General features: G+C 41.4%; 1 protein-coding gene across 1 annotated transcript in view; it reads right to left on the bottom strand.

Moving 5' to 3' along the window:
• DZIP3 (DAZ interacting zinc finger protein 3) overlaps nucleotides 1–12,330 on the bottom strand; it is a 130,379-nt gene that overhangs the window by 87,784 nt on the left and 30,265 nt on the right. The window contains exons 7-9 of the mRNA XM_014456995.2: nucleotides 7,519–7,599; nucleotides 5,775–5,899; nucleotides 2,015–2,129 (exon numbers count right to left, since the gene is read on the bottom strand). Coding sequence (XP_014312481.1) covers nucleotides 2,015–2,129; nucleotides 5,775–5,899; nucleotides 7,519–7,599 — 321 coding nt within the window. The remainder of the gene's footprint in view (nucleotides 1–2,014; nucleotides 2,130–5,774; nucleotides 5,900–7,518; nucleotides 7,600–12,330) is intronic.

Below are 12,330 nucleotides of genomic sequence, written 5' to 3'. Positions count from 1 at the left end.
CATCGCCTGCCCTGAGTGTGACAGTGGCGGCACCCCAACCCCCTGATCGACCCTGCTCTGTGGGTGATACAGGGCGGCGCCCCAACCCCCCTGATGGGCCTTGCTCTGTGCATGACAGGGGGCAACGCCCCAAGCCCCTGATTGGCCCTGCTCTGTGTGTGACAGGGGGTGGCGCCGCAACTTCTATCGACCCTGCCTTGAGTGTGACAGGGGGGCGGTGCCCCAACCCCCCAATCGGCCCTACCCTGAGCGTGACTGAGGGTGGCATCGCAACCTCCCAATCCACCCTGCTCTGTGCATGACAGGGGGCAGCGCCCCAACTCCCCAATCGGCCCTGCTCTGAGCCCGACCAGGGCCTGCACCTAAGAATTGGGCCTGCCCTCTGCCACCTGGGAGCAGGCCTAAGCCAGCAGGTCATTATCTCCTGAGGGGTCCCAGACTGCGAGAGGGCACAGGATGGGCTGAGGGACCCCCTCTCCCCCCCAAGTGCACAAATTTTTTTGCACTGGGGCTCTAGTCTATACGAATAATAGAGGAATATGCAAATTGTCCATGACTCCATCACAGTGATGACCGAACAGCAGGCTGAGTGGGGCGACCAGACTGGTAGGGGGGTTACTGAGGGATGACCAAACGAATGAACAGCAGGCTGCGTGGGGTGACCAGGCCAGCGAAGGGGGGGGCCAATTAGGGGAGACCAGGATGGCAGGGGGAGTGGCAGTTGGAGGTGACCAGGCTAGCTGGGGGTGACCCGGCCAGCAGAGGGGGGAGTTGGGGGAGATCAGGCCGACAGGCAGGTGAGCAGTTAGGAGCCAGTGGTCCCAGATTGTGAGAGGGATGTCCGACTGATCACTGTGATCGGGCCTAAACCGGCAGTCGGACATCTCCCGAGGGGTCCTGGATTGGAGAGGGTGTAGCCTGGCCTGAGGGGGCCCCATGCATGAATTTTGTGCACCGGGCCTCTAGTATTAAAATAATCTGTGACTGGGAGTTTTTATTTCTCTTTTCAATTCCAACAGTTTTTGTCCCATCTATTTTGAGGCTATATTACAAATTTTCAGTTGCTATAGCTTCCTGAAAAATTGAATTGTGTGTTTTAATGATACATCTCTTTTTATTTCAAGGAATACATTTGGACTTTAAGTCAGGTAAAATATAAGGATCCAAAGAGGTTTAAAGTAAAAGTCTGGAAAGAAATATGTCATTCAAACACTAACCAAGTGAAACTTGTTAATGTTCTTATTAAACAAATTAAAAAGTGATCAATGTGACTTATAAAATAGGTAAAAATTATCCAAAAAATAAAGACTACCCAGAGGATGTGGAAATATAGAAACTCTCATACTGTGTCTTAAGACTATAACCTGGTATAAACTTTCTGAGAGAAAATATAGAGATATATCTAGCAACTTTACAAGTGTGTGGACACTTGCTTCACAATTCCACTTTTAGAAATTTATCCTAAGAAAATGATGTAAAAAATACACAAAGATCACTGTACATATAGTGAAAAAGTAAAATGTTTAGGATAAACTAAATAATAAACAGCAGGATGAGTGTCTGGAAAGATATAAATGAAAATGCTAACAGTGGTTTCTCCATTTAAAGAAATATGAACAAATTTTAGCTTTACCTTCAGGCATTTTCACATTTTTCAGTTTCCTAAGGCATTTAGTACTTTTAAAATTAGAATCAACAATAAAATGGTAAGTATAATTTGAAAAAAAAAAGTTAACTATTGCATTTAGTTCTAGCCCTGTGAAGAAATAGATTAGTAGAGCTTTTAATCTTGTTATTTGAAAATGCTAGTACAGCCTCTTCACTTCTCTCTACTTGTTGAATCATACATTCCACACTACGTAATGAAATCAAGGTTATTTCTCATATAAAAAACTAATTTCCAATTAAAGAATGTGCTTCTTATAGACTATGACATAGTTAAGAAAAACTGCACTTTATCAAAGATGATTCTGATTAGTCAGAAATGAAATGTTATTCTTAAATAATTGCTTACTTTAAAAGTTGTAGGTAAATCTTCATCTTCCGTAGGATCTATGTCAAACCAATGATCATTTGTATCACTTATTTCTTGTAAACTTTTATAAAATTCTAGCAGTCCTCCATTATATCTGCAAGGCATTTTAAATAAGGTTAGTTTGAATGTGACACTGTAACTAAATAGTTTAAAATAAAACAAATAACTCTTTTTTGTGTGTGATAAGTAGGGTAGTGATAACCTCTGGCATGCTATAGAAATACAAATACTAGGACTCTCACCTGTGGTAGATTGGGATGAAAAACAGGTGGAAGGGGAGACAATTGATTATGTAGTAGCTCACTTGAACAGTATAGGGACCATGGTAATTAAAGGGATTGTAGAGTTGATTGGCTTTTGTTTACTGTCTTGGAAGCCTTGAAGAAAGAGAATGACAGGCACAGGTCAGCCAACTATTGACTCAAGACACACTGTGAAAGACAGAGGCCTCTATGGTGGCATTTAAAGAGACCCTAATCTTCTGTAGATATATTGGGTAAATACAATCTATGTTTAAAAAAATCAGTCCCAGGTTTAATCACAAGGTGCAGCAAACCATAAAAGAGATGAAATGCATAACCTTGATGGGACTACTATAATCAACTCAAGGTAAAAGGCCTCCATGGTAATATATAAAGAATCCTTACCAACCCTAATTATAAGGACAAACTATGCTGAAAATGAGGCCCAGTATTTAATCACAAGGGTAGAACAACAGCAAAGATCAAAAGCACAGCCTCATGCCCTAACCGGTTTGGCTCAGTGGATAGAGCGTTGGCCTGTGGACTCAAGGGTCCCAGGTTCGATTCCGGCCAAGGGCACCAAAAACAAAGAAACAAACAAAAACAAACAAAAAAGCACAGCCTCAACAGTACCATTATGTGAAAATCGGGGCTCTGACAGGAAACAAGTAGACTCTGAGATCTGGAATGTGGACATTTAGGTGAATATGCTTAGAAACAATGAATTCCTAAATTCTCATGACCCCTCTGACTGGCAAAGACCTACTCCTTGCTAGGAGGGGCAGATTCCCTTTATTTAAGGGCCATACAAAAATACCATTTGGAGTACATGTCTCAAAAGATGATGCCTTCCTTCTCAAGATCCTCCCTCTCCACTCATTGCCTACAGACTAATATATCTAGGATCACATAAAAGCAAAGTCCAAATGGGAACACAGAGCCCCTGCCCGGGAAAAAAAACCCAACAAACCCAATTCATCATGAGAATTGCAGAACTTGACTAGTATGTACTAGAACATGTGTAGCAATGAACCTTAAGAGTGCTGAACTAGTGGACAAATATACAGCTGGATAGGGAAATGTGTATTGACATGGGGCAACTTCCAAAACTTAAGATTTAATTTCCTACTAAGGATACCTTAAGCCAGTCCTAACATGCTGCTTAAGAAGGTTATTTGAAGCTTGGACATAACAATGGCCTATAGTAACTGAGGTGGAAATGCTGGAAACTTTGTGGCAGAGTATTAAAAGAAAGTTCAGGGAGGGGAGGATATTAGAAAGGACTTAGTACATAAGACCACAGAGTCCATCCCTAGACAATGTCCCCTGGAATAGTGGTCATCAACCTTTCAGACCTCACGGACCACCAGTGGTCCACGGACCACCGGTTGGCAACCGTTGCCCTGGAAAGACCAATGTGACACTCGATCCATTAATGCAATAAGAAATATAGAGTCAGAAAGGCAGCTCAGTGGTGGTGGTTCTCTGTAGGTCAGGGATGAAAGTAAATGATACCATATAATGGACTTTCTAGTGTCAACCATCTGGAAAATGGATTCTCTCCAATGCCCATAAGTAAAGAGAATAAAAAGTAGTGTACATATTTGAGGAAAGGACAGCAATATACATTCGTTTCTTGTGTCAGAGCTATGTTAATTCTCTCCACAATACAGACTAAAGGGATTTTTATTATTCTAACATTCTGCAAAACATCACACTGTTCATTGGTATTGATGACATCATACTAGTGAATACAAAGTGGGAAATCTTCTGGATACCTTAGTAAAAAGCAAGTATGCCAAAGGATAGAAGATAAACCAAAGAATCAGGGAACTAACAGGTAGTGATGCTTTTATGGATCCAACTAGAGGCCTGGTGCAGGAATTCATGCATGGGTGGGGTCCCTCGGGATGGCCTGAGGGGATCAAGCTGAAACCCACAGTCCAATGCCACCTGCAGCTCCTACCTGCTGTTCCCGCTCATCTCAGCCCCACTATGCCTGCCACAGGCTCGCGCCCAATCAGTCCCGATTGGGAGAGGCTCGCACCGCCACAGCGGCTCTCGCCAGCTGTGAGCCCTGTGTCTGGTGCCTTCCCGAGAGAGTGGCCTGTGGGATCAGGCTGAAACCAGCTCTCCAACATTCCCGAGGGACCCCACCAGTGCAAGATCGAAGACAGGAAGGGACAGCAAGAGGGCTCCAGGTCATGTCTGGCCCATCTTGCTCAGTCCCGATCAGCCAGACCCCAGCAGCAAGCTAACCTACCAGTCGGAGCGTCTGTCCCCTGGTAGTCAGTGCACATCATAGCAACTGGTCAACCAGCCGACTGTCTGCCCCCTGGTGGTCAGTGCACATCATAGCAAGCGGTTGAGTGGCCTTATCATATCATTAGCATATTACGCTTTGATTGGTTGAACAGTTGACAGGTCACCGGAGTACTGGACACTTAGCATATTAGGCTTTTATTGTATAGGATGGCTGGGCCAAGCAGTAATCTTTCATATGGATTTGCACAAGTAAACTTTGTGTAATTCACCCTTCAGATCTCAGCTAAACATTATTTCCTCAGAGAGACTTCTGATTTCCAGAACCAGACTGGGGCTCTAGAAGTCATTTATTGTTCACTGTATATTCATTCATAGTTTTTTTTTATAACATTCTATAAATATTTTGCACAACTTATTATTTGATTAATATCTATAATATTATCAGTTACATGGGAATAGGAACTGTCTATTTTGTAAATAATTGTATCCCCAAATCTAGCACAGTCTCTAGAATATGATAAATGCTTAGCAAATAAAATGAATGATGTTACAAATGGCTAAGGATCTCCAAATAGGAAGTGAACAGACTGCTAGTCCATATAGATTACCCTGTACAATTTCACTAAATATATAGGAAGTGAAAAGACTACTAGTCCATATAGATTACCCTGTACAATTACACTAAATATATAATACCCAATACTTCCAAAACTCAGCATTTGGATTCTTCCGATGTTTTATTAGTTCTATTATAACTTAAACACCTATTCCAAGTGGTGATAATATTAAAAACTACAACCATCGTTTATTTATTAAGATAGCATTTCTGTGTCCTGGGCACTGTGTTAATTACCTGCAACATCTTATGAGGTGGGCACTACTTTTAGTTCCATTTGACAAATAAGAAAAAAGATAAGGCCTAGTGAACATTAAGTTTCCTTAAATCAAAGATTAGGTAGGTGGTAGAAAATGTATTTGAACCCAGGTCTGTCAGACTCCAAAGACTATATACCAATGTCTATGTTATATTGCCTCTTATTGTCACGGCCTGTTAAGTTTGACACTTAATATTCTCAAGTACATTAAATTAAATTATTATCTGTAAAAAATAGGTGAAGAAGAAAAAAAATCCGCCCAGCATGATGATACCTGGTATACTGAGCAAACTTTATCTCCATTTCACAATGCAGAAAGCTGACAGGGAAGATCTACCCATTAGTTAAAATCCTTACCTCTTCTGAGCACATCGAAGCAAACCACGTCCAAAATAAACTAAAGACATAAAGTTTTCACAAATTTCATTTTCTTGGATCACCATCTTCATCACTAGAAACTTATTCTCAGCTTCCGTATAATCCTGTAGGAACATAAAACTCGGTTTGGCTAATGTAAAGACTTTTTTTTTCTTTTACAATAAACAAATATTCCCCAAACTTGAGAAGTTAGGGAAACTTTAATATTGGTCCAGTCTTTTGGTCATTTATTCACATCTCTAATCCTAGCACTGAAGTATGTGGTCACATATGCTTAAAATATGTACAATAACCTAAGGTATTTTTTGACCAACATTTCAAAGTGAACACTAAAATAAAAATAGCCCTGGTCTGGTGGCTCAGTTGGTTGGAGCATCATCCCATACTTTAAAAGGTTGTGGGTTCGATTCCCAGTTAGGGCACATACTTAGGTTGTGGGTTCGATCTCTGGTACGAGAGGCAACCGATAAATGTTTCTCTCTCACATTAATGTTTCTCTTTCTCTCTCACTCCCCCTTCTTGTCTCTCTAAAAATCATGCCCTGGCCGGTTTGGCTCAGTGGATAGAGCGTCAGCCTGTGGACTGAAGGGTCCCAGGTTCGATTCCGGTCAGGGGCACATGCCCAGGTTGTGGGCTCATGCGGGAGGCAGCTGATCAGTGATTCTCTCTCATCATTGATGTTTCTATCTCTCCCTTCCTCTCTGAAATCAATAAAAATATATTTTAAAAATAAATGAATAAAAATCAATAAAAACAAATCCTCGGGTGAGGATTAAGAAAAACAACAACAACTTTTGTTTGTAAAACTGGCAAATATTAGTAGCTAATACTTTATTTTTTTATTTTTTATTTTTAAAGAGATTTTATTTTTACTTTTTTTTTTTAAATATATTTTATTGATTTTTTTTTTTTTTTTTTTACAGAGAGGAAGGGAGAGAGATAGAGAGTTAGAAACATCGATGAGAGAGAGAGAGACATCGATCAGCTGCCTCCTGCACATCTCCTACTGGGGATGTGCCCACAACCCAGGTACATGCCCTCGACCGGAATCGAACCTGGGACCTTTCAGTCCGCAGGCCGACGCTCTATCCACTGAGCCAAACCGGTTCCGGCAATACTTTATAAGTCTCACTAATTTGCTTTCTAATTGGAGCACAAATCTTCCTAACTTTTCAAATAACAAATAAAAAGTATAGATTTCTAGAGACAAAAAAGTAAAGGAAATATCAAGGTTGCAAAGATAATATGAGAAATCATTAAAAAACATAAAAAGATAATGTTAAATTCGAAGAACTCTTAGAAATCACCTAGTAAACTCCCAGATTTTTACTTTTTGCACTTCACCTTATTCAACCAAAAATTCAAAGTATAACTCATATTTTACAAGGGGTAAGATTAGGACCAGCCAGATTAAACTATACTAGAAAATGGATTAAAATGTATTGTATAAGTGAAAGATGATAAGCAATTTTGTTTTACAAAATGGTAAGCATTTAAAGGATAAATGAAATAAAGTTGTAAGCTAAAATTATGTTTCCCCTATCAACTTTTATTTCACAAAATAGTCTCTAGCATAACTATACTATATTAAAAATATATAAAAGAAAAGTCACTGAGTGGTTTCAATTTTTAGAGAATTTCAAAAATCAACATTTTAATTTGTTAAAATGAGGTCAGTATATGTAAAAAGATTTATAATAGGCAAATAACAAATGTTACATACCTCTTTCTTTCCTCTTTCAGTGAGTGCTAATCCATACAAGAACAGTAATGTCAAATAATAATCAATATTAATCTGATGTGCCTAAAATGATAAAATATATTTTAATTGATTATTTAGACTAAGCTACTTTAAAATTTAGCAAGATTAATTAAATATCTTAGGTCTGTCTAATAATTATTAAAATAGTGAAATTATCATTATATTATCAATCATCTAATAATAGAGAATTCATTTTAGATGTATTTGATAATTTGACCAAGAAGAAGAAGATAGTCAATAATCCTGAAATAAAATATGAGAGTTTGATTAAAGAAAATGGAAGCAAATGCCATCAAGATTTGTTATATTAAACCTTTTGCAAAATTCATTTATATTTCAGGTATCAAAACACTTTAGGTTATAATATAATGAACACTCACGTATCTACCATCCAGATTAAAAAATACAATGGTCTCTTAAATCAAAGTATTTTATTGTCCATGTATGCATTTTGTTTTAACAGTATAAACATAAAGCTTGTCAATTCCTCAGTGAAAAATTAAAACATGAGGATATTTCCTTCATTTAAAATGGTCTATGCCAAATGATAGAGATGGAGAAGATTAGTAATTAGGGAGAGCGAGGAGGGCAAGGGGTGCCTGTGACTAACTATAATGGGGTAGAATAAAAGAGATTTTTGTAGTGATGTGAGTTCTTTCATCTTGACTGCAATAGTGGTTACACTAGCACTGATAATAAAATGGCAAAGAACCATACACACACCACGCGTAAAAGTCAGCAGAGCTGACGGCTTTCCATAGAAAGGCCTGCTTGCAAGACTGACTCTTTATGGGTGTCTAGGAACCTGGATTTCAGGAGCGTTCCCACTGTTCTCCGGTAAGGGTGGCTCACTGTGCCTAAATTGTTTGTGCAAATAAAGTGATTTATGCTGAAAACCTGGGAGTTTCTTCTGAGAGTCGGGAATTTTTATATATCCTAGGCAGAGGGTGCCTACATGACCAACCCCCAATAAAAACCTTGGGCACCGAGTATCTACTAGGCTTCCCTGGAGAGAAAAATCAAATTCATACACATATTATTGCATTTTTGTTTCCCTCTTTTAAATCCATCTAGGATTCCTTTAGCGTGGTGTCCACCACCTCCTAGAACCCTATTCCTGAGGGTCCTAAATAAGAATGATTTTTCTGCAAGCTCGTATGTTATTATGATACTAGAGGCCCAATGCACGAAATTTGTGCAAGGGGCTTGGCCCTCACAGCCGCAGCGGCTTGCTTCAGCTCTCGCAGCCCCAGCTTCTTCCAGAAGGTTGTCCGGTCTAATTAGCATATTAGGCTTTTATTATTATAGACTAGTGAGCCGGTGCATGAAATTTGTGCACATTGAAAGGGAATTAATTAGAGGACGTGAGCATGAGACAGTCCGCGTTTCTGAAATTCAATGACATGAATTTTACCTATTACTTTGCCAAATAAATGGAATTTACAGATATCATTTAAAAGAGCATTCAGCTTAATATTAAAAACTCTGGCTACCAAGTCAGCTCTGTTTTCAACTTTTTGCCACTGTTGTAAATTGTTTGCAATATCTGCCCATTTGGGGTTGCATGTCATGGTTATGAATAAATCGGGCTTGCCATGCTTCGTTACAATTGCCATAGCATACTGATATCACTGCTGCATATTTCTAGGACTACCCTCAAAAGATGATGGTAGTACTATCATTTTACCAATCGGCACATTGTCATTTTCAGATCTAGATTTGAGATAATCCATCAAACCACTATATTTTTCAACTCTCAACTTAGATTGCTTTGATGAAATTTATCCGATTGGCCTCCATTTTTTAATATGAATCCACGATAAACTGTTAACTTTCCTGCATTTAAAATAGGATTGAACGTGTCACGCACAGAGAGATGAAATCCATAATACTGTATTTGTGTGACTCATGTCCTTACATTTTGTCTAGTATTACTGTCGATTACACTGTTGTGTTAGTCTTAGTGTAATATCTGTTCCCTAGCCTTTTTCACCATGTGGAAAAAGAATAGGATATGTCAGTGATGGCGAACCTATGACATGCGAGTCAGAGGTGACACACGAACTCATTTTTTTGGTTGATTTTTCTTTGTTAAATGGCATTTAAATATATAAAATAAATATCAAAAATATAAATCTTTGTTTTACTATGGTTGCAAATATCAAAAAATTTCTATATGTGACACGGCACCAGAGTTAAGTTAGGGTTTTTCAAAATGCTGACACACCGAACTCAAAAGGTTCGCCATCACTGGGATATGTCATTGCATCTAATGTAGGAAAATGGATATTGATTTGTTTCATTTTAGTGGCATTTGGATTATTGGGATATGGTTTACAATGAATGAGCAAGTTCCTTTCAAAAGGAGGTTCTCCATCATTGTTTTTGAATATGACAGCACCCTTGGTTACATGGGGAGAATTTTATCTACCTGGGTCACTGTTACAATTGTATTTAACTGCCATTGTTACTTCCGTGGGAGCAATACCTTTTGCTGCTGCTTCAGATTGGGCTTCCTTTTCTACCTCATGTAGCATCTTCTACAATATTGTTAATTCATTTATTTCATGCATGAGGTTGTTGCTGTTGATCATGAGTCTTTCTGAGCAGCCCTAGTTTTCTGGCATTGCTAATTTTTTACTTGTAGCTTCAGCTGCATCCAAAATGCAGAGTTGAGCAAACTTCCAAGAAACACCATCCGGAGGATGTAAAGTTCCAGCACGGTGATAAACTTGTCCGTGTATTCTAAAACAGTATGGCCCATATCCTGATGGCGATGCAATATTTGCACCCATAGAAACAAAAGCAAAAGAACTATTTATGGATCGAATATTTTCCATGAAATTTTTACTGTCATAATCTTCATCTGTCACTAATCTTTTTAAATATGCCGGGTAATCTGGAAAATGTATATCATTTAGACAGACTCTCCCTTTGCTACAACATCGAGTAAATTTCCTATCGGGTGGTTTTTCATCAGAGAAATTTAGTGATAGGCAAAATTCATATCAAACAGTCATTCTACCAAAACTATGTTCGAGAATTGCATCCTCATGTACTACATTTTTGCAGAGAAGGCAGTTCCTACCAGAATTGCTAGTACTTGTTGATGACTGTTCTTTAGACATATTCTGTCATCCCCAACCCCTTCTTTCAACTTCAAAGGCACGTTGGTCTTTAGACATTTTCTGTTGATGACACCGGTGTTTTTCGGCATCAGAGTGACATTTTTCCAATAGCTGGTCTTCAGATACATTCTGTCGCAGGCGCCGCCTTCTTTCAAGATCAGAAACATGTTGCTCTTCAGACATTTTCTGTTGATAATGCCGGCATCTTTCGGCTGCAGAGCTACATTATATAAATAGTTGTTCTTTAGACATAGTCCCAGCTCTCTACTGTCACGATCTGAGATGCAGGTGAATGGGAATCCTAGCTGTCAGACTGCTGAGAGCTGTCTGACAAATGGCTGATTCTGACTGATTCTATGGGGGTGGGACTTCCTCCTCCCTGCTGTCAGTTTCCACAGCTGTGGTGAGGAAGCTGGGGTGACAGAGGGAGCCACGCCCTGCAAGCCGCCCTCTCTCTCGCTCTGCACTATGTCCAGTGGCCTCCTGCTCTGCCAAGTCTTCCAAACCTCCCACTCTCCGCCCGCTCTCCTGCTCTGCTCTCTGCTGGTGAAGGTCCCGGGAACCCGCAGGCATGGCTAGGCACAGCCGGCATCACCTCCTGGGGACGGCGATGGTCCCGGGAGCCCGTGGCCACTGTTGCCTCCCGGGGCAATTGACACCAGCGTATGCAAAAAACCCTCCATCTTTGTCAGGTTAACTTTCATACTCACTCCAGATTGGCTGGTGGGCATGGCTTGTGGGCATCGCAGAGGGATGGTCAATTTGCATTTTTCTCTTTTATTAGTATAGACTAGAGGCCTGGTGCACGAACTTTGTGCAGAGGAAGGGTCCCCTCAGCCCAGCCTGAACCCTCTCCAATCTAGGACCCCAGCAGGGTCTAAACCGCAGTCGGACATCCCTCTCACAATCCGGGACCACTGGCTCCTAACTGCTCACCTGCCTGCCTGCCTGATCGCCCCTAACTGCCCCCCTGCCAGTCTGATCACCCCCTAACCACCTCTGCCTGCTGGCCTGATCGTCCCTAACTTACCCCCCTTCTGGCCTGGTCACCCCTAACTGCCCCCCCTCTGCCAGCCTGGTCACCCCTAACTGCCCCCCCACCAGCCTGGTTGCACCTAACTGCTACCCCTGTCATCCTGGTCGACCTTCACTGGCCCCCTGATAGCCTGGTCACCCCTGACTGCCCCCCCTCTGGTCTTGTCACCCTTTACTACCTCCCGTGCCGGCCTGGTTGCCCACAACTGCACCCCACCCCACCAGCCTGGTTGTCCCAACTGCCACCCCCCCCCCCCAGGGGGTGGCGGAGGTGCACAAACTGCTTGCCCCCGGTGGGCCTGGGAAACACAAAGACCCCCCTGCCACGCTTGTTACCCCTCATTGGCCCCCTGGCGTTTTGGGAATTTTCAACTCGCCCCTCCCCCACTGGGCCTGGGTGTCGCCAAAAGGTGCCCCCACCCTACCGGGAAGGAGCCTTACGTGGCCCACTTGCGGCGCGGGCGCAATACCCCAGCCGGGGTGTTCCCTCCTTTTGTCCGCCCAGGGTGTAAGGGAGCCCTCTCCCCCTCCATTTTCTTCTGTGTGATGTTCCAAAAAGATTGGCGGGCAGAAGTTGGAGTCGTCAACAAAGTGGGCGGAACAAGAGAAA

This window comes from Myotis lucifugus, unplaced genomic scaffold (assembly GCF_000147115.1).
Source record: "Myotis lucifugus unplaced genomic scaffold, Myoluc2.0 scaffold_67, whole genome shotgun sequence".
Classification (NCBI taxonomy): Eukaryota; Metazoa; Chordata; class Mammalia; order Chiroptera; family Vespertilionidae; genus Myotis; species Myotis lucifugus.
This window is presented reverse-complemented; position numbering and strand designations above follow the sequence as displayed.